Source organism: Peromyscus californicus, unplaced genomic scaffold, assembly GCF_007827085.1.
Source record: "Peromyscus californicus insignis strain IS unplaced genomic scaffold, ASM782708v3 Scaffold_3__1_contigs__length_106647218, whole genome shotgun sequence".
Classification (NCBI taxonomy): Eukaryota; Metazoa; Chordata; class Mammalia; order Rodentia; family Cricetidae; genus Peromyscus; species Peromyscus californicus.
Window position 1 is genome coordinate 93487811 of NW_026294551.1, and position 23228 is coordinate 93511038.

Genomic DNA, 23228 nt, shown 5'->3' on the forward strand with positions numbered 1-23228 from the left:
GAGCCAGGGCAGCAGAGAGCCCTGCTGAGACCTGGCTGATGACTGAGGCAGGTACAATGGGTGCTGATTTAAGATGAGAGCAGGGGGCGGGTAGATCTTCTGGATGGTGACTGAAGGCGGTGGGTTTATAGAGGGGGCTGCATGAGATGATGTGGGGCTGGAGGAAATGACAGAGTAAACGAGAGACTTGAAGGAGAAAGACGTAAGAAAGACATACAGCTGCTAGTTAGTACAGGAGGAAACCTGACCATAGTGCCGTCTAAGCTCTACCATGGGAATCCAGCCCATTACGACCAGCACCCTCTGCAGAAACACGCTAGCCCAAAGCCAGCCATGATGGCTCCTGCCGGCACAGGCGCCTGAAAACGAAGTCCCCCAGCACTTCCCTAATGCACTGCGACGTCCTTAGAGCCAGGGTGTGTGTGTGTGTGTCTGTGTGTGTGTGTGTGTGTGTGTGTGTGTGTGTGTGTGTGTGTGTGTGTGTGGAGAGAGAGAGAGAGAGAGAGAGAGAGAGAGAGAGAGAGAGAGAGAGAGGTAGTTGTTGTCTCCCAAAGTGAGGCAGTAGAGCCTCTGGTCCTAGGCACTCTTAATTATGACCACAGAGAACCAAATCTTCCAAGGCCTTCTGAAAATGGACCAAAGTGAAAAAGGCTGGTGAACCAGATGGGGCTGTGTGTTCTCTAAAGGTTTAATTTCTAATAGATACTTTAAAAAGAAGTTTTAGGTCCATAGCATAACTGAATAGAAAATACAAAGTACCCCACATGTCCCCTGCTTTCATGCACAGAACCTCCCCAACTTCAAGTTCCCATCAGAATCAGTTCCATCTCCACACTGTGCTAAGTCAGCTGAGCCAGGCACAGGAAACACATGTCATGTGTTGACTTAAGTCTTAAGACCTTTATTTTGCTTGAGGTTCTCTTGAGATGGAGTGAGCTGTTCAGTCAGATGCTAGGAGCAACCAGGTTGTTGTGTGCATCAGGGTGAAGCCTCTTCAAAGTTTCTCTGAACTGCTGATTTGGATCTTTCATCATCTGGCTGTGGAATCCTTCCACCTCAGACACTGATAAAGCCAGTGTATTAACCTCTTTAATATTCTCTCTCTCTCCCTCTCTCTCTCCTCTCTCTCCACTAACAAAATAACTCAAACAGGCAGGTAGGATTGTTTTTGTTGGTCTCATTTTACTGTGAAAGTTAGGCAAAGCTCGTGTATCAGAAGATTCTTCAGAAGTCTGACAGGTCTCCTTCTTAACTTCCATGCCTTTAATTTTGGAGAAATGGAATAAATGCCTGAAACAGGAAGCATGTAACAAGGACATGTGGCTGAGCTTCATCAACATCCCAGACCTTCAAACGCCTTGAATATAGACTATATATTTTTACAAGCACAAATGTATTTCTAGTTGCTGTAGCAAATGCCAGTGAGTCAGGGACCATTAGGTGTAGTGTGAACAGTGGGGCCTGTGTTTGCATCCTGCTTCCAAAGTTGCAGCTGCAGCAACTTCCACAAGACAATATGGCTCTGAATACATAAGGATCGTGTGAGGATTCTCAAAGATGATGCCACGTGGTTTCAACACATGTACTCTGACAGGTTAGGAAGCACTGGATAAGGGAGCTAAGAAGTCAGCTCCCACCATCAAAGAGGACTTACTTGTGCTGTTCTCATGGCCACTCAAAGCTGAACCTCTGGGTGGTCGGCTCAGTCCACAGACGTTGGGGTCAAAGTGGGCAGAAGCATCCCTAATTCAGGTTTCTCACTTGAGATCGAGGAATGACTCCACTAAATCATAACATGCAGGAACGGCCAAGTCAGAACCCATGGCCACTGACTTCCAGCCCCAGCTTCTGTTACACAGCCCGTTAACACAGGTAAGAGCAGGCCTGGAAACACTTCTTGCTGACCAGGGTGATGACACTCCACCTACGAGTTCCTGACTAAATGCCAGACTCTCCCTTGCATGGGAATGATTCTCCTTAATACTCACACCAGAGCAGCAAGGAAACCACCCTGCATCTGCATTTGTTAGATGGAAGCCGGATGCTGCTAGAAGTAAAGAGTCACGGTGAGGGCGGCAACATCAGGTCCTGATATAGGCCTTTGCTCTGAACAACTATTCTGGGCAGTACCTAACTGGAGAAGCCTCTCCTTCAATAATTTCCCCTCTTCAGCGCAAGCTGTAATTAGAGTCTCATTTGCCTTTGGGTAATTGGCTTCCCTCTTTGCTCTGCTGTCTGAATCCACTTGGCAATCTCCCCAGCCAGGCGGGTGTCCCATAGCTAACCTCCTTTGGCTGCCCTGGACCACTGAGGGCTCTCAGTGCCCAATACCTCCCATACTGGATCTCTCCAGTTCCAGTTCAAGAAAACCCGAGTCTGCTTGGTGCTGAATTTTTTTATAGCGAAGAGGAGAAGAGAAAAGACCTGTGTTAAAGTTTGTGTGCATCTGCGCACAAGTGCACAAATACAGAGCTGTATGTGCAGGTGTGAGGAGGTTGCAGGTGTAGGGGTGTGTGGGTGTGGGTGGGTGGGTGGGTGTGTGTGTGGGTGGGTGGGTGGGTGTGTGTGTGGGTGTGTGGGTGTTTCTAATGAGGTGGAATAAGGAAGAATCAAAACCCTAGATATACCTGAGAAATCTGGGTGACATTCATAACCAATATTAGGACCAATGAGGAAAGAGGATGATGACTTGTCTATGGAAAGGAATGCCGGTAAGTTTCTAGCACATGATAGAGTGAATGTATGTGTCTACACGTAACAGAACATGAAATTAGTTATGGATCACTTATATGAAGTCCCTGAAAATGTAATGGGAACATAGTCTCAATAGTTCCCAACAGATGACAGACCTGCCCTGCTTACACAAAATCTACAAGACACAATGAGACAGGTGATGAGCAGAGGTTAGCTATAAACCATGACATCACAGGTTAGTTATAAGCCATAATGTCACAGGTACATTAATACATCTCCAAATATTCTCTATAAATCTCACAATGTTTGGGTAACAACACTACCTTCTACTAATTGTCATTTTTCCAGCTAAGGAGAGCATCTCCAGAGATTCCTGCCAGAGCCTGCCTGTAGTCTGAGGCCCAGCCCTAAGGGCCTGTGTCAAGCAAGAACGGACCCTGAACTCTGCTGAGATTTGAGAGGAGGCTGTCTGCAGCTCTGACCCTCCAGGGTCCTCACAGACTGTTGTCTGGATAGCACCCATGTCACACTCCTCATGTCTCTTTGGGTTTGATTAACACCCTACCGCCTCTGTAAACCTGTCCCCAACATTTCAAAACTCTGTTTCACTGAATTCTGCTGATAGTCATTCTTTTAGGATAAACACAATCTATAAAACCATATTCAAAACTAACCCATAATAAACTTATGAAAAATTCTACATTTGTCAAAGCCTTATAAACTATGAATGACAAATTTACAGAGGCAGCTGACATCACGAAACTGTGAGTGTGTGTGTCTTGCTCAGTCTATAGTGTTTAAAAGCAAATCAGCAGATTACACAGATCTCAACGAAACCTCACGTGCAACTACTTTCCAAAAACGTGTTATACAAGGCAGCAAGCAAAGGGCGCTAACTGCCCCTTCCTTTCTCACCCCAGTCTCGGCCTGCTCCCTAGTCCTCACCTCTCACTATCTCTCCTCTAGCTAAGCATCATTGATCATTTCCACTCTTGTTCCCTTAGAGAAATATCCCCCTGAATACTGAACTTGGTGATACACAAGGAAGGACCAAAGGAAGGCCAAATGGTACCTACCATGTTTTAAAGGAAAACGAAAACCAACAACACAGTTGTATTTCCCTGTGCTAAAACTTCCCACCAGTTGACTAGGTGGGTGGGAAATGTGTTGTTAAGACTGGGGGTTTGAAAGTATCTGCTTGGTGAGCTCTTCCTCAACTGCATTGCTTACCTGGCCCAGGTATGCACAAGTCTAAGAAGACTTTAGGGGCTGTCTTTTCTCCTGCAGAGCAAGCTTTCTGGGGCAGAAGCTCTTTGTTCACATGCCATAAAGCATGGAGGTTGAGAAGACGCACCAGGGATCAGGCAGATTCCAACAGGAAGGCTGGCCCTGCCTTATTGGGACGTAACTGGCTCTTGTCTAAAGCTCTCTAACCTTCCACTTCTTCACCTTACAATGAGGATGAGACATACACCGTGGGGATGTGGAAACAGCTAAAGAGGATAATGTGTAGAAGCTTTACTTAGAACATACCATAAATAATGGCCAAAAATGGTAGCCATAAAATTATTTGTCACTATATTTCTATTACATTTGCATGTTCTCGATATTAAAAAAAATCTCAGAATTTTAAAATAAGTATCACTTCAACTGAAATGAATCAGTAGCTGGATTTCAATTCAGTCATACGGTAGTCTTAAGGAATCTTCTATTTAGGAAAATATCATGGATAAAAATAGCAAAAATCAAACATTTACAGCCAGCCTAAAAGTCTCAGAATGTTCTGAAAACCTGCCTCACTATAATTCAAACTGCTCGTGACTACAGTTCCACAGTGAAAATCACAACCAGGATGTTGGGGGTAAACATAAAACCTCATGAGCATTTATGTGAACTCACATCATGTGGGCATCCGCTAACAGAATCACTTCAACATTAGAAAAGAATCCTGTGTAACATGGGTAGGAAGACATAACCAGCCTGACACCTGTGAAAGAATTGGCATGAAGTGCCATTAAAGAAACGACCTGGGATATTTTCTTCCCCAAGTTAATTGTGCTTCATTCATAGTGCCATTAGAACATGCCATTCTGAGTATTTTGTAAGTCAAGAGGATTTTTTTTCCTTTGATTTAACTTCAATATGTTTTTTAACTTCAGCCCCCGCCTTTTCCCCAAAAGACACTTTTTAAAATGTCTCCTGGATTTGTTCTATAGCCTATTAAACCACTCTCCTCTCTGATTCTGGATCTGAAGGCTTCTCTCTGAGACTCTCTGCAATCAGTCACAAATGGGAAAAAGACAGGAGGGAGTGTTCTCAGATCCGCAGAGGGACGGGGAGCCTAGAGCTGGGAGCTGGACATGACTCTGTAACACAACACTACAGACCGGCAAAATGGCCTCCCTATTTGAAGATCTTTGATGCCTCGAAATGTTCTGATGAGAAGCTTAACTCCTCAAAACTCAAGGACACTTTCTTGAAGAAACAAAATTGGCTCTAATACTTAAATCCTTTGAACTTTCCCAGGGTTCTGAGAGGATGGACTAGGCGAACTAAAGACATTACATAATCTCTCTTCATCCAAAGCAGCTTCTGTGAAATGGTCCAATTCCTTGTCTTAAATGGTGAAAAGAGATTTGGGAATATTATTGTGAGTTGCAGGATAATATTTGAGATAGACTTTCATTGTTGGAGGTACTCTAGAAGACCTTTTTCAAGCCCATCATTTAGTGGGTCACGTGATTTGCTGAAGCTCACACAGAGTTTATTAAGTGAGCTAACACACATGGCTGTGGCACACAATGCCTGCTGCATAGTAAGCACTTAGTAAGTTTCAGCTGCTGATGCTGATGAAATTGTTGCTACCACAACAGAGGTTTCCCTACTCCCAGTTCAATGTTGTCTTTGTGAGAGGTGTAAAGAAACTCTATGAAGCTGACCCTATGGGCTCCAGCAAGTTTTTGGCATAAGGAAAATTATTTCTCTCATAACTAAGCAAGTCTAAGCCTGTAGAAGGTTAAGTGTTATGCCTTGGTAAATAATTCCCATGATGCTCATACCACTCCAGAGCCTAATATGGAGATGCCTTGGTGGGAAGAGACTGGCCCCTTTCCTGACCTTTCTGATCCCTCACTGTTGAACCAATCATAGTGCCAAGGACCTGGGCAGCCAGCATACCATGGACAAGGGATTGAGTCCAGGCTGTGGGAAACCCTGCTCTCAGTCTCCAAGTAAAACAATGGCCCAAAAACATAAAATGACTTCAACATGAAAAAGGAAAGTCTGCCCAAAAGGAGAAACTAGGAAACATGGATGGACAAGCAGAAAAAAAGACCAGGTTTGTGTGTGAGATTATACACAAAGCATAAACTCACAGACGGGCTAGAAGCCCATATGTCATAAATAAAACTGTAAAACACTTGTTTTTCTTTTTTATTTTTTTGTTTGTTTGATTGGTTTTTATTGTTGTTTTTCAGTACAGGGTATCTCTGTGTAACAGCCCTGGCTGTCCTGGAACTCACATTGTAGACCAGGTTGGCCTCAAACCCACAGGGATCCACCTGCCTCTCCCTCCTGAGTGCTGGGAATAAAGGCATGTGCCACCACTGCCCAAATTTTTGACTTTCTGATTGAAAAAAATTCTGAAGCATGAAATAAAGAGATTTGGCTATTAAAATGATCAATAATTGTATTCATTTCTTTTTCTAAAACTGTACCTTAAAATGAAAAAAATCATTAGAAATAGGATATTTTTAAGTCAGCAAAATAAGAGTGTGAGAAATATATAAAATATATAACCTCCATAGGTTCATGTGTTTAAATTCTTAGTCCCCAGTTGGTGGTCCTGTTTTGAAAGATGGTGGAAACTTTTTGAGGTAGGGCCTTGCTGGAGGATGTGGGTCACTGGGTTTTATGGGTTCGCCTCACTTTCAATCTACTCTCTGCCTCCTGACTGCAGATGAAATGTGACGACCGCTGCTCACCCTCCTGTCTCCATTTCTTCCCCAGCATGATGGACTGTAGGCCCCAAAACTGTAAGCCAGAATAAACGCCTCCTCCCTTAAATTGTTTGTTGTTGGGCGTTCGGTCACAGCAAAAGGAAAAATAACTAAGAGTGCAACATTAACCCAGTAAGAAAACGGACATGATTTGTAACTAGGCATTCAAATTACATGTAGCAAAGAAACACCAGGTAAGACGTCGAGCAGCACCGTTGATCGGGGAGCACACACTGAGAGAATGAGGACGTATTTGAAAGCCATCTTACCAGCAAAAACTAAGAAATGGGCTAATACTAGGTTCAGAAGAGTGTCTGCACCCGTGGGATATCTCCCGGGTTGCTGGTGAGAACAAACATTGGTGCAGCCACCTTTGGCAAATAGTTTGGCGTCATCTGCTAAAGTGAAATATTCAGATCTCCCAAGACCAAGAAAGTCTTCCAGTAATTAACACCCCCCCCAAAAAAACTTCAGTATTTACAAAACAGTTGAGTAAGACTATCCACATCAGAAAAGCTTACAAGTGAAAAAAAAAAAGGCAACAAATGTTTAAAACCCAATGCTTAAAATGGATGCATGGTGAATAAATTGATTTCTTCATGCAGCAAATCTTCCCAGTCATCAAAACAATGAACTTCAGCAGCCTATGAAGTGGATGGATCTTAGGAAAGTATTAAATGGAGAAGTTTCCCAATTACCAATAGTTCAAAAGTTCAAATAACCAAAACACTAGCAATGGATACAGACTCAGTACAATTGCATTAAGAAAGAAAGCAGCGCAATGATGGATTCAAGATCTGGCGGCTCACTAGGAAAGGGGGTTGTGATTTTAGATAAGCAACAGCTAGCTTTCTAGTTTTGCTGGGAGTAGGGGGTGGACGGGTGCTAATTGGGTTATTACTGATAACCAAATGAGTATGTCGTGTGCGGAGTGAATGTGTGTTGTTGACATGAGCATTGCCACATCTGGGACCCAGTGCCTCAGACACATAGGAACAACAATGCTTTCTCTGGGTCTGTCTCAAGGAAATTGCCAAAGCCTTCCCCTGGTCCATCTGCAGGTGTTGACAGACTGTGCAGAAAATGTGCACCAAAGCTTACAACTTGAGGCTGATCGCTTGCAGAGACCACTACCAAGATTAGCTGACCTGTCCTCCTCCATAAGCACTGTACAATAAACCCACCTCCTGATTCAGATGTATAGAGTAAACACACTGAGTTTCTGGACTGCTAGTGAGTCTCTACCAGAGTGCACAGCAATAGACCCCAGCTTTTCTGTATCTGTGTGTCTATCCTTTCTTCATTCTGCATTGCCCCAGTTAGGTCAGTCCCTAAGCTGTGCAGGTCACAGCAATATAGATCAATAAAGGCAGACCTTGCGACAACCAATGGAATCAAAATCCACTGCTCTTCCAATTGGGCAAGTGAGGTACTGACTTCCCTTGGTTTTTTTGTTTTGGTTTGGTTTGGTTTGGTTTTTGATTTTTGGTTGTTTGTTTTTTGTTTGTTTGTTTGTTTTTAGGTATACTAGCCATTGACCGTGGTGTGTTTTTCTGCAAGGTCTAAGGGCATGCATTCAAGAGCTGGTGTCATTAGCCCCTAAGCAGACAGTGCACATAAGAGATACTCTTCTTCGGGACTTCATTTTATCAGCTCGGAGTTGCATGAAGAAGGCTAAAAGGAGAGACTGAGTGCCACGAGGCAAGCTCAGCTGGGCAGGAGCTGCTTCTCTTTGCCTCTTCCTCCCCCCAGGCTCCTGAAGCTGTGCTTTATCCTGATCGGGGCCCACCTCCTCTATCAGAATCCCCATGAGGATTGACATCATGTACAATCATGCCCACCCCAAAGCCTTCCCTAGAGTTTGAGAACTTGCATGTTTGGCATAGGGTCCAGGATGCTACCATTTAGACAAGGCTCTCAGCTGTATCTAAGTTTTGAGGAATCTCTCTCAGAGACCAAACACCTTCTTTCCTGTCTCTATGAATCCATGATGCACTTCTGAACATATTAAACTTCCTACTGTCATGCCTCCCCTCAATTCTGGTCCACTGTATAGCCCCAGGGAAAGAACTAAGGAAGAGGACAGGAAAGAGTGGACGGGCCAGCTGCTCTTTCATCTGGCATGGAGACCCAAGGCCACAGAAGACATGTGGCTCTAAAATCCTTTCTTAGGTGAAATCCCCAGGCGGGGGGAGCTGTTTTAAATAATTTTTAAAGGAAATGCCAAAGGCAGTCTTTCATCTCTGTCCTAATCGAGTATCTGTGACACCGGCTCAGATGTCATTTGGGAGAGACAGTGTGAACTGCTTTGCTAAACCTCGAGCCATAAGGCATCTCTAATTGTAATTTTAGGTTGCCACTGTATAAAGTAAAGACCAAAGGAAGATGAAAACCACAGAAACTAAAGCAAGCAGTTTCATCTCCTCTGCACAGGGGCATGGGGACACGGTGTGCAGAGCTGTGATAGATAGTTGTCCCCCCAGTACAGTCCTACATCTGACCTACAGCAGGGATAGAAAACAGTGTTGAATGATACCAAACTGAAATATATGAGCCATTGGGGGGACTTGCTGGAGAATGGATGGTGAGTGTACCGTGACAAGAGGGACTAGGAAGGCTGGAGAACTCCAGGCAGTACACAAAGAGCAGAGGTATGCAAGTGTGTGTGCAGCAGATGTGAAAGGTGGCCTGCCATAAGGCTAGAGTCTGCCCTAGGTATGGCACACACACATACACACACACACACACACACACACACACACACACACACACACACACACACACACACATTTTCCTCTTGGCTAAAGCCTGATGCCAGCATGCTACTCAGACTGTCTGCTGCAGATGAGCTGCAGGCTCACACCTCTGCAAGGCCCCCTGCCCACATCTATCAGAGTGTGACACTCAGTACTTGGAATGGGGTGGCCAGGAAGCAATGAAAGAGACCAAAGTCCTTCAAGGGGACTGATGAGACATGGTTTCAAGTGAAAAAGGAAACGCTTGTAACAAAAAGAAAATGTAAAAACAAAACATGGTAACATAGGAAAAGGAGATGGATTTTGATTTTCAAACGATCTGTATTCCAAATCCAATTTTAAAACGCAGTCGCAGCAGGAGGCAGGCGTGGTCTCCCCGAGTGCCCTTCCCATCCCACATCCCCCCAGTGAGGTAGGCAGTGTGGTTTTAGCCAGCACACTGGGTAAAACGGGCAGGTGTCACTGCAGACTGAGACAGCTCCTTGTCATGCTCCTTGGCCCTTCTGTCATCTTCCTGCTAGGATGCCTCAGGTACCAACCACCTGAACTTTCATGGGGACAAAAGGCCTATGGCCTTCGTCAGAGAGATACAACTTCACAGTGTTCGACTCACTGGGATTTGGGGAGAGACTTATAACCCCAGAACCACATTGCTCAAAATCCTAAAACACCAATAGATTGCGTATCCTTTGGTCTCATTGTCAGACAAAATGTCCCGAGTTTCTAGGCTTCAGTTATCCCAAATGTAAGTCAAGGATGATGACGCCTAAATCAAGTTATAAAAACATGATATATATTCTTGTTCTAAGCAGTACCTGATGCATGGCTGACTTTAAAAAAAAAAAAAACAGATTTCTTTTTAGTGTGTGTATATCTGGATGGATTTATGTGCACCACATGTGTGCAGGCATCTGTGGAGGCCAGAGGGCATTACATCCCCTGGAACTGGAGTTATAGATGGTGGTGAGCCATCCGACATGGTGCTGTTAACCAAACCTGGGTCCTCTGGAAGACCAGTAAGCACTCTTGACTGATGAGTCATTTCCGCAGCCTCCATAGCTGGCGTTCACTTGCTGTGACTCTCAAGCAGGATGTTGTTGGCACTGTTACTGTGATGGGGTTGTCGCAATCATACAACAGACACAGCAGATACTTAACAAGCAGCTAGCCCATCTTGGGGTGTGTGTGTGTGTGTGTGTGTGTGTGTGTGTGTGTGTGTGTGTGTGTGTGCTTGTATGTTTGTGCAGTTTTGTCCCTAAAGAAACTGAAGCCCAGAAAGGCTGCTCATTCAAAGCAACATGGCAAGTATGCGACCCAGTCAGGACTCAGAGCCAAGGGTGTTCTAGACCAAAGTCCCTTATGCTCGGTAATATTCACAGTCACATTTTTCAGACATGAAACTGGAGGCTCAGAGGTATTTCTAACTTCAGCAAGAAAGCTTTAAAAGCAGAGAGACCTTCTGCCCTGCCAAAGCTAGAGGGGTGTGATGATTGGGAAAGTGCCTATGGTGTTGGGCACAAATGTTCTTGCTTCTCCCCTGTACCTCCAGCAGTCTCCTGTCCAGTGTGTACTGTCGCTGGAGAACATGGCAGCTCTAGACACCTGGCAAAGGACAGGGATGGGGCTCAGAGGCAGCTGCTCCACAGTGGACAACCAGGCGTCTTATAGTCTCCATTCTGCCTCCCCAGGAAGTTCCAAGTGAGAAGACCCAAGAGCTTCCAACCCCTGAACCATCGGCTCCCCGCCTCTCCCTCCTCTGTTTTGGAGAAGTTAGCAGTGTGGATACTCAAGCAGCTTACACTGACCAGATGGAGCATGTGATCGGCCTCAGACTGAATGACGGCCGGCCTGAGAGGTTAGTTCTACACCGTCAGAGCCACTCCATGGCTACAGATGGCTGGCTTTCCCACAGACTCTTGCAAGCTGTCCAGGTGGATCTGAACATTTCTCCTCCCCTCACATCCCCAGGCAAGTCTGGGCTTGTGTAGAAGAAAATGAATATTAATATGTTGGGTTTTCCTGCTGCAGTAAAACACTAATGGGGACAGCCATGCACAGTGGGCCATAGCTACAGGACTCCTCCCTCCTCGTGCCCAGAGTAACAAGCCATATATGATGCTACCTAGTCTATATAACAACTCAGTAGGACCTGGGAGAGCAGTCCTGCTTTACATATGAGGAAATTAAGTCCACTAAAATTATGTGAGTTACTCAAGGACAGGTCAAGTAAATGGAGGCTAATGAAGATTCACTTACTCCCCATAGAACAAAGTGAAGAGGGTCTTATGTGTGTATTTTAAAGGAACTGTGAAGGACAAGAGAGGGCAGTGGGGATTTGAATATGATCCAAATATGTTATAGTCAGGTATGAAAATGTCACAATGAAGCCTATTGTTTTGTACAATTGGTGTCATGGTTTTAAAAGGGCAGAGTCCTATGTAGAAAACCATCAGAGAAGATGGCTGCCAAGTGTCCCAAACTATGTGTCTACATGATGTGAGGCAAGAAAGAAAGAGAACCTCAGACACTGTGCCAGGCCCAGACCTGGCCTCCTATGTGCACAACACGCAGGCCTTTTGCAAAAAATACTCCAGGAAAACATTTTTTAAAATGGGAGAAAGGCATTCAAATCCAGAATGGGGAGAACATACAGATCGGGGGCTTCTAGTCACTAAGTCCTGTGTTTCTTGAGAAACAGGGAGCATCAGGGAACCAGGAGTTCCAACACAAAGAGACATCCTTATTGCAAGAAATCTGAAAGTCAGGGCAGAAGCTGGGACAGTGCCAGGAGAAGGAAAGATACCCACAACTCTAACCCTGCTCGGTCTGACCCTGCACTGAGACTTTTGAATGGCTTGTCCATGTCAGTACCTTACCAGACCGACTTTTGAGACAGGCATTAGTTTTATTATTCCCAAATTTACAAAGAAGCTTACGGAGGACCAGAGAGGTTAAGAAAATCACCCATAGTCACACAGCTGATAAGTGAAGGAGCTAGGAATGAAACTACGGTCTAAGTGTGACTCATGAGCTGGCACTGTCCACCCTACATCATATCAGTTCTCCACAGGAGCCAATAAAGTAATGTGTCAAAAGCTCAGCAAAAGGCTTTCAAGTCTTCCCACTCCTCTGCTTGGTGGTCACACAAATGTTCCAGACTGCAGGTACGAGTTCACGCCACTGGCAATACGCCAAGCAGCTTTGCACATCTGGCATTTAAGGAAGTGAAACTCAAAGCAAACCATGTCCCCGAGGCACAGGACACTCCACAGGGTGAATAACAGGGATTTCATCACAGCTCAAATGGCAGAGAATCAGACTTACCATATGGATTCAGGAGTTGAAAGAGAGATGCTCACTGAAGAGCAAGGGACCCCGGGATGTCCCCATGAATTCAGACTTGATTCATTTTGAACTTAAGAACATGAGAAGCTCAGGAGGCGAAGCTTCCCTCCTGGCTTCTTTTGTTAACAGGGTTCACTTAGCCAATGCATCCTGGGAGAGGCATTACCAGAAAGCTTGGTGTAAGAGCCCACTGTTTTCATTTGTGAGCCATGGTTGGACGGACTAACTGTTCTTTGCATACTCTGGAAAATGGATCCCCCAAGGGACACTTTGTTTTTGAAGGTAGGACTTTTATGTCTCTTTTATAATGGTATGCAGCTCCAGGGCTGTCCTTCTGTCGGTTGGCATTAATCAGAGCACTTTTACTGGATTTAAACCTCACACACACAGCAGGAGAGATGAGCAGGACCTATCTAGGCTGCCTTGTGATTCTGTGAACCCTTAGGGGCCCCCTCCTGGCCCAGGAGATGGGGCTCCCATAAAGGAATTAGCCTTCCTCTACAAGGCTGCTGCAACTGATACCACATGCCAAGCTTGGGCCCTTGCCAGCACTCTGTCTGTCCTCTGTGCAGAGCTAGGCCCCAGACCATGACGGAAGCTCTGAGCAGGGCGGCAAAGCCAAGCAGCCCACTTTCCACTGCCTGTGCAGAGTCGTCTATGTGCAGTGAATGCCGTCCTCACCATGTCTCTCAGCCTGGATTCAAGTTCTCTCCACAATGACACACTCCAAAGTCCTGCTAGGGTGTGCCAGGCCATGAAGGGCTAGACATAGCTCAAAACCTTCAGAGTAAGGACAACCAACTCATTTGGATATGGAGTTGGAGTTTTTAAAAACATAGAAATCTCTCCAGGCAGTGGTAGTGCAAGCCTTCAATCCCAGAACTCGGAAGGCAAAACCAGGTGGATCTCTGTGAGTTCGAGGCTAGCCTGGTCTACAGAGCAAGATCCAGGACAGGCTCCAAAACCCTGTCTCGCTAAAACCAAGAGAGAGAGAGAGACAGACAGACAGACAGACAAACATCCCCCTTTGAAAAGCCAGTGATATATGAAACACAACTATGAGAATTCATCTCCCTTCACTGTATAAGCTGTATATGTCTTGGTTTACTCTGTGGCCACACATCTCTCTAAATGTCAGGAAGCGGCACCCATGACCATGTTGTCTTCTAATCTTTCCTTAACTCTAGGCAGGTGATTTGGATAGTGATTGTGCGTGCACCATGTTAACCAGACCCTGGGGAGGAAATCATCTTTACAGTGAAGTGGTTCCTGAATATTTCTGTGATTATGAGCTAATTTGCGTAACTATTCAAGCTTTACTCCCTGAATAAATTCCAGTTGGGTAACAGCTGATCCTCCATATTCTAAGGCCTCTTGTCTCTTTCACAGTTTGCTTCTGGTTTTAGAACTGACATCAGTGTGGACAAAAGAATTTAAAACCAGAAAGGGCTGGTCTTAGGGCATAGAAAACAATGCTGACCACCAAGGTTTGTTTGTTTGTTTGTTTGTTTGTTTGTTTGTTTGTTTTTTCTTCATGGAAGAAAAAGGGAAGAAATGTCAGGTTTCTGGATAGACGAAGCATTTATGTGAAGCAAACGGCATGATTGGTCTAGTTTGATGCAGAAATGCAAAGTTGCTGGAAAAGATGTGGCGGGTGAATGTGAACATCTAACCCTCACACTGCCATCTCTGGAAGGAGCTTTGGACCGCCTGAGTCACTGGTTACAAAACAAGGAAGCCGCTGGTCCTTCACAATGACTATTAGATAACATGGTGGAACAGAATCACTGACCACAACTTTGCCCAAATCTTCTCTCATTCCTTAACTCCCCAAATTATCATTAAACAAAAAGAGACAAAGAATGGTCACATGAGACACAGTCATTTAAGGGATATAGTAAAAGGGAGAGAGAGAATGTATGCGCAGATGGATTCCATTCTACCTCCAAGGAGCAAACATAAGAAGCTATGGTACCTTCTCCAAGAAGGGACTGTCCAGGGTCTGAAGGACCCTTTTCATGTGGCACCCTTCATGCTTCACATTTGATCGTGTAGATGCATCACCTATTCAAGAATAATTTGCACTTCTTCTAAAAGCTCAAAAATGCTGCTAATTCCTACTTAATCAGACTCACTGAGACGGGCCCGAAATTTGCATTTCAACAAGCTCTCCAGTTTATTCTGACACATTCAAGATCTGGAGAACTGCTCAGCTAAAGGTTCTTTCTATTTAAGGAAACGTTGCCCACCTCCCTCCAAGTAAAAGACAGCAGTAACAGATGATACAGGAAAAACTGGCACTTGGCGGATAATGCCAAACTTCTCAACTCATTAAACTGTCTCAAGAAAAAGGAGCAATGCAGCTTAAGCTTTCTTAAAATCAGTGCAGATTCTAATATCCGAACTGTTCACCGCTTTTTACACCTATGGAGGAAGAACACTGATAGCAAAGAGGCGCTGTAATGCCTGGCAGATTTGCTCTCTAGCCCCAGCTTCCCAGAGAGGACCCACCCAGCAGGAGGCCCCACACTCACCTTGCTTTTTGAAGAGGTTGCTCTGCACAATCTCATTCATTGACTGAACCTTCTGCTTCTGCAGCTTCACGGGAGGGATACAAGTGTAGAACTCATACAGGAGCTGGCTGAAGACAAGAAAAGTAGGAGTTGGCAGAGGTTAGACCCAAGCCATCCACCTCATGGCACTGAGGCTCCATCTTGGGCAGTTAGTGCTTTAGAGCCAGAATTGGCATCACTCCCAAGTCCTGCAGAGCACCAGGTGCACAGTGAACCTTCAGTGAACATGCTGATGTTAGCATTGAATAGTAATAGCATCCAAACAGATGTGAAAATCTGAAAATAATCCCAATAACCCTGAGCATGTACTATGCAGCAGAAGAGTGCTTTATACATATGTTCACTCTGTGTCATAAACATTCTAACACTATGATGCTAGGGAAAGGTATCCCAATGTTTTTATGTTACCTGTTTATTACTTGGTGGGGGGAGGTTGAGGCAGGTTCTCTTCATGCAGTGAAGGCTGACTTTGAAGCCATGACCCTTCTATTTTGGCCTGAGTGCTGAGGTTACTGTGAGAACACTACATCAGGCTGACAAGTGTGGAGAACTAAGGTTAGAAAGGCCAGCTAACTTTCCAAAGGTCGTGCAGGTAAGGCAGCAAAGAAACAAGCACTGAAAACCAGATTCTGATTTTTTTTTTTTTACCGTATCATTTTTACGAGAGGCACTTTAGCCAACTAGCTTCTAAGCTACATTTACTAAATCATTTCATTTAAAAGCGTCTTATATCTGGTAATCCTTTATAATTCATCTCAAGATCTAAAGGGAGTCCTAGTATTTTTCAGAGGGCTATAAAAAAGTTGTGGGGTTAGAACCAGCACAGGACATCGGAAAGGAGGTGGCTCTCCCTAAAGGTTAATTAACATCCCCTCCCCTCAATTACAGCTCCTATCAGCTCACTGTAGTCATCCACCCCTACTAAGTAAACATTTACTTAGTGTGCAATGGGCAATATGCAGAGAGGTGGGGCTATAACGAGCCAGACTAGTGAGTGTTGGCATGACAGATTCTAATGAAGGCCTGTATGTAACACAAAACAAATAAACCAATACAAATGCAATAGATGCAATGTGTGCAGAGAGTTTCAGACGATAATGGCAAGGAGTGTAAGGAGAATGTAGGGAGTGGGAGGAACTGAATTTATTTCTAATAGGCGGAGGTAGTTTTCCTGGCGATATTAATGCTTGAAGCCTAAAGACTGAGGAGGCCCTGCACTGCATGGAAAGGGGGAAGGAAAAGGTGATTAAAAACAAACAAACAACAACAACAAACTACTGGTGCTGTCCCAGCCAGGGCCCGAATTCAGCTCAAAGAACAGCACCCACGGTAATGTCTCAGTCTCAATCGTTTGTTACAGTAATGGGAGTAGCCTGCGGGAAGGGCATATAGGAATGCTTCTAAGTCTGAACCTGTTTCCATGTAAAAAGTGTTCTGTTTTGTTTTGTATCATCTGTTATGCATCTGGTAATTTCAGTGGATTTAAGAAAAATTAACAGGTACGGGTCAGACCCAGATGCCCCATTCCCACAATGTAACCTCATTAGAATCATTTGTTCATCTGTGGTATGAACGGAGCTAAAAAGGGAGAGCAGTCTCCATGATCTCTTTCCCACTGGCAGCTACGGGATTTACCAGGCAGATGCTGGGACCTAAAACAAACAACCCACAGGCCCGGGTGCCGTGGAGTGTTCTGCGTCAAACAAAGCTGCACGTTCAAGTCACATTCTATATCTTCAGAGAAGGATGATGTTTTCATTACGCACTGGTTATCACCAAAAATGGCATAATGAAACTAAAAACTCTCCCCCTAAACCCCACCCCCACCCCCCAGCAAGGCTCCCACTGTTTCCCTCCGGGACCTGAAGCTGAGAGTGTGTATGGAACCCCCCAGGAGGGCCCTCTTTTCTTTCAATCCCTGGTGAGACCACAGAGCTGGGGAGAGATCATCACAAGGCCTCACCTGAGCAACTTTGCATCAAAGACCGTTTCCACATCATGAAGGACGGACGGGATGTATTTCAAAGCTGCCACCTGGGTGGAACATGAAATAAACATGAATGATGCCCACATCCAACACCGCAGTGCTGTTGAGGCAGACACTTTGTGACATAACGCAGATCAGAGAATGACCCTGCATCCCAGACACTTCCATAGTCACTCAAGGCTCCAGGGAATGTGAGCTTCTTTGTGTTCACAAGAGAAATCACAGGTGGGGAGGACGGCCTATCCAGTAAACAAGCTGCTACACAAATACAAGGAGTGGAGTTCAGGTCCCCAACCCCTATGTGAAAGGCAGGCAAGCAGGCATACATCTGTCCTAGCTTTGAGAACCTGGACACAAGGAGATTCCAGAATCTCACTGTCTAGCCAACCAGTGAGTATTATTATTATTATTATTATTATTATTATTATTATTAATTTTGCATACCAGCCACAGACTCCCCTCTCATCCCTCCTCCCTCTCCTCCTCCACCTTTGCCCCCACTCCTCCAACAGGGTAAGCTCTCCCATGGGGGGATAGCTAAGCCTGGTACATTCACTTGAGGCAGGACCAAACCCCTTTCAGCTGTATCAAGGGTGAGCAAGGTGTCCGACCACAGGTAATGAGATCCAGAAAGCCAGCTCATGCACCAGGGATAGATCTTGCTCACACTGCCAGGGACCTCTCAATCAGACCCAGCTACACAACTGTATCCCATAAGCAGAAGGTCCAGGAAGCCACAAGGATGACCCCAGATTAGACTACTAGCAACAGTAGTGAGGGTGCCTGAACTGACCTACCCTAGTAATCAGATTGGAATACCCTAACTGTCATCATAGAGTCTTCATCCAGTAACTGATGGAAGCAGATGCAGAGATCCACAACCATGCACCAGACTGAGCTCCAGGAGCCCAGTCAAAGAGAGGGAAGAGGGATTATATGAGCAAGGAGAGTCAAGATCATGATGGGGAAATCTACAGAGACAACTGGACCAAGCTCAAAGGAACTCACGAACTTTAGACTGACAGCTGTGGAACCTGCATGGGACTGGACTAGACCCTCTGCATATAAGAGCTCTTACTTTCATTGAGACACTCTATTCTGGTGATAAAACACTGACAAAAAAAGGACTTAAAGGATTTTTATCACCTTAGTAGTTGCAGTGTGTCATTGAAGGTCAAGGCAGGAACTTGAAGCAGAAGCCATGGCAAAATGATACTTGTTGGCTCACTCACAGACTCCCTGTTAGCTAACTTATCCTTACATGGTCCAGGACCACCTGCCCAGGGAATGGTACCACCTACAGTGGGCTGGGCCCTCCTATATCAGTTAACAGTCAAGACCACCCACAGACCAATCTGACTGGACAATTCCTCAATTATGACTCCTTCTCAGCTGACTCTCAGTGTGTCAAGTCCACAGTTACAGCTAACTAGAATGAACCCTGTCACAAAAATAAGGTGACGAGCAAAAGAAGAAGCCATTGATGTCAACACCTGACCTCCACAAGTGCTCTTGCACATGCACACACACATGAACACACATGCACGTGCATACGGAAATCACAACTCCTACCTTCAAAAAGGTAGTAACATGTGAGTAAAATGTTGGAAGCACCTTGGCTCTGTGGCTGGATTCTGATTCCCCCTTCTTAGCCACGTGGCTCTGGACAAAAACATCTTTACTATCTCAATTTCTGTACATATGTGAGGCATCAAAGCTGGGCACAAAGCATGTTTGGGGTGCTTATTAATGAACACCTCTCTTGCAAGGTGCTGTGCTGGAATTGCTCTGCTGGTGGCTAGGGATGTGACCTGAGTTATTTATATTTTCTCTCTATGGTCACTATAGTGGACAGAAAACAGTACACATGTCTACAATAGTATGTTTTGCCCCAATGGCTGGGCTAAGAAAACTGAACAGCAAGATGAATTTTCTTTTCCTCTCTTTATCCAGAGGTACAAACCACTCTCCAACCCCTGGAAGGAATATAGTTTGCTTAGCCATGGGCAGCCTACAATTTCAGCAGGAGCCATAAGTCACATGGAGGGAGCATAATGACTACTAGTCTAATAGAAGTGTGTGTTTTTATCTTATGTTCTCTGTGCTCTCCATGACACCAATATGTATCATCCTTATGCAATCAGTCTAGAATAAACAGAGTGAAGATTATTTTCTTCAAGAATACCTTGGGATGGAAAAAGTGGTTGAGTAGGAACACCACCATGCCTGAGTTTCATTTCCTGGATCTACATAGCGGAAGGCGAGAACTGACTCCCACAAGTTGTCCTCTGAGTGAAGTGTCCACTCATGCACACAGACACACACAAATAAAAAATATGACTAAAAAATATCTTGCCCCTAGATATACACCAATGAGCTTCTTAAATGACTGACTGACTTTTCTCGGAGGATTTATAATGGAGCAAATACTGTGCCAAACTCTGGAAATACATTATCTTTTCAACCACAGCCCTACAGGGGTTATGGGATTTTCAAAGACAAGGAAGCCTGGTCGCATCAGGATTCAGCAACTTGCTTCAGGTTACTTTGGAGTCAGGGTTTAGATTTGGGCAGCTGCTCTGAGAAACCACTCCTGTGACCTCTGAATGGCACGGCCACCTTACTCACACAATGCCCTTCTCCAGCACGTCAGCCTTTTCTCCCTGATTACGGTTTCTAAAAATTGGTACTACATTTTTGTTGTAAAAGAAAATCACACAAAATAAGGAGGAAAACTACCCCTCAAATCTCCTCTCTTCATCTGAGCTTCAGTCTTTATGCCCCAGATGGAAACACAGTTGACATCACAGTGAGTTTTCTTCTGCATTGCTTGAACATGCATGGACATGGACATGTGTGTGTTTGTACACACATGTGTGTATATATTGAATTCAACTTGGTTTTGTGGCTATTTTCCACTAGATCCTTAGCATGCTGTCTCCTGGAGCACATTCTCTTAATTTCCAACCCCCATTCAGCAACGCCCAATGGGTATACCACGGTTCCTTACCCTGCTCGTGGAGACTTCAGAAATTGCTATTGGAGAAGACTGATTTTTTTACTGTGGAAAACTTGAGCATTATTAATATCAAAATGGAAAGTTTGGATTTAAGGATAACATGACCTCAATTAAATGTTTTCCTTTATAAGAGTTGCTGTGGTCATGGTGTCTCTTCACAGCAATAGAAACCCTAACTAAGACAGCTACTGTCCAACCTAGCACTAAGCACAAGACCCCTTGTTTATGATCTTTCCTTGAAATGCCTGAGCTGCCTACAGCAGGTATCACCACCACCAACTCCTAGGAAGGAACAAGTCAGTCACATAACTTATTGGAGCCCTCTGCCTGTTGCATGTCTGAAGCTTGAAAACTGGAAACAGACTGGCTTTGTAGATCTGCTAGCCACCCAGGAATGGTACAACTTAACTATAATTCCTACTGCTGCTGCCGTCATATCTACTGTTTTTACTTTTTATTCCATAGTATATGTTCCTATATTGTTGCATTATTTTAAATATATGGTACCTACATACTTATGTAATAGGATTATTATTCATAGAGTTTTCAAGTAGGAACCACTAATGGAAAGTTCCTGTGTACCTTACATGTAATATCTTGTTTAATTTTTACAACTACTCTGAGCAGAAGAATACTGTCATCCCAATTTACCAGTGAGGAAATTGTGGTACATAGATATTTAAAAATTTGACAGAAGCCATATAGTAACAAGCCAGGATGTGTCCCAGATGGCCCAGCTGACTCTTAACCAGCATGCTCTCCTACTGTCCTTCATGCTGAATGAAAGGCATTCTGTCTTGGCAAACTAGGCCACTTCTGTAGGGTACAGAAGGCTGATTTGGGAAAGAAATGGATTAAAAACCATCTCTATTTTGTCCTTTTTATTTTTTTGAACAGAAGTACAGTTTTACTGGTATTCTTTAAGTCAAGGACCCTCCTCAGCACCTGTATATATAGTCAAAAAATTGGCCATCAGGAAAACTTTAGCCATATCAGTAAGAAGTCTCATGGCAACAATGGAATTTCCCTCCTTCCTCTGTCAAAGGACAGGTACTATGATGGAGAAGAGACCTGGACCCAGCCCCAACTCATTGTCCGTCTGTCTCAGACACAAGGCATAGGAGGATGCTAGAAATCAGCACTGTGTAGATCAGTGGTTCTCAACCCTACTAATGCTGTGACCCCCAACCATACAGTTCCTCATGTTGTGATGACCCCAACCACAAAATTATTTTCATTGCTACTTCATTACTGTAACTTTGCTACTTTATGAACTGTAATGTAAATATCTGATATGCAGGATATCTGATATGTGAGCTCCAAAGGAGTCAAGAACCACAGGTTGAGAACCACTGGCCTAGATAGACATGACCTAGATCTGACCACCTTGGCCTGGGAGGAAACAGCAAAAACAATACCAAACAACTGAGCTCCAAAAACTCTGAGGGGCTTGTATGCTGAGTGTTTCCAGGTATACATTAATTCTACCCACCAACCCAAGTGGCCGTCATTGCCACCAACAGATGCAGCTTTATTTCCAAACAGGACATGTGTATGAGGAATACACAATTACAAAACAAAGCTTGGCATCTTTCTCATGCCATTGCCACAGGTGTTTCAAACAAACACTAGTCTCTCCCTGGCAAGTTTTAATCATTTTAGTGTAGCCAGAAGACAGGTAGTCAAGGTCCGTGGAAATAGGAGACACGGTGTCACAGGAATCCACCACAGCATGGCCACATGAAGGCAGCTTCCTTGGAGACACTGAACCGTCTTGGAGGAAATAGACTGCTGTCTCAGGGCCTGCTCATTGCTGCAGTCCCTGGGTGTGAATCCAGGCTGTAGACAATTAGAGCTCAGGTTCCTGGTCACCCCACCAAATAACCGCCAAACAGCACTGCCTTTTCATTAATTCAAGAGTATACACTTCCTGGCTCAGGTACTGAGAAGAGGACCAGAGAACTCTTGAACATGAGTTTTTCCATTTTTTCCTGCAACTCAATATCATGTTGGCCCTCAAGGTTGGCAGGAAGCAGAAGGACTCAGTGCTTAAAGTAGCAGGGTCTAGGCTAATGATGTAGCTCAGAGATAGATTCCTTACTGACTATGGGCAAGACCAAGGATTTGATCCTTAGCATGGTGGGAGGGTGGAGGAGTAGCAGAAGCAACCAAGCCACAGCAGCAGCATGAAAGGGCCGGCTGTCTGTGCTCAAGTTCCACAGGAGTCTGCAGCTTTATTCTGTGCTCCTGTTACCTAACCAGCATCTGTCATTCCCAAACATTACCCCAAGTATGGAATATGTGGTAGAGAAACAGCACAAGATTAAATAACCATGAATCACTTGAAGATCTGAAGGAAAATTCCTGGTTTTTGCTGTTCAAACAGAATTTCATCTCCCTTGCTCTGGGAATTCAGGATGTAATCTATGAGCCACATCTCAGGAATGGGCTATTTTTTTTTCCTGTTAGTTTGGATGTTTGGACATTTTACACCTATTAAAAAGGAAAGTAGAGCTGTTCTAAATCAGTTCGCCTTCATGACTGGACATCTGCCCATCTTTCTCTTATGTAGCTTTCATCTGCCTTTTGCCAAAAGATTCTGATCTTTGGTGGAACCATTTCACACTACTATTGATAGTGACTAAGAAATCTAACTCAACTCTTCCACAGCTTTTGTCCAAATCCAAGAACAAATTTTTCATGGTTGTGATTAAGTTTCTCAACCTCTCCGAGTCTCCCTTTCCTCATGTTAAAAGCAGAGATAGAATATTTACATTACAAGGTGTTGTTGCAAAGATCAAAGGCACTAACAGTATCTGTAAAGATTTTACTCCATAACATGGCATTCACTAAACG

The 23228-nt window shown here is 44.5% G+C and overlaps 1 protein-coding gene across 1 annotated transcript in view; it reads right to left on the minus strand.

Annotated features, from left to right (window-relative positions):
- Dock2 (dedicator of cytokinesis 2) overlaps window positions 1-23228 on the minus strand; it is a 419530-nt gene that overhangs the window by 268736 nt on the left and 127566 nt on the right. The window contains exons 24-25 of the mRNA XM_052759023.1: window positions 17330-17400; window positions 15328-15434 (exon numbers count right to left, since the gene is read on the minus strand). Of these exons, the coding sequence (XP_052614983.1) occupies window positions 15328-15434; window positions 17330-17400 (178 nt within the window). The remainder of the gene's footprint in view (window positions 1-15327; window positions 15435-17329; window positions 17401-23228) is intronic.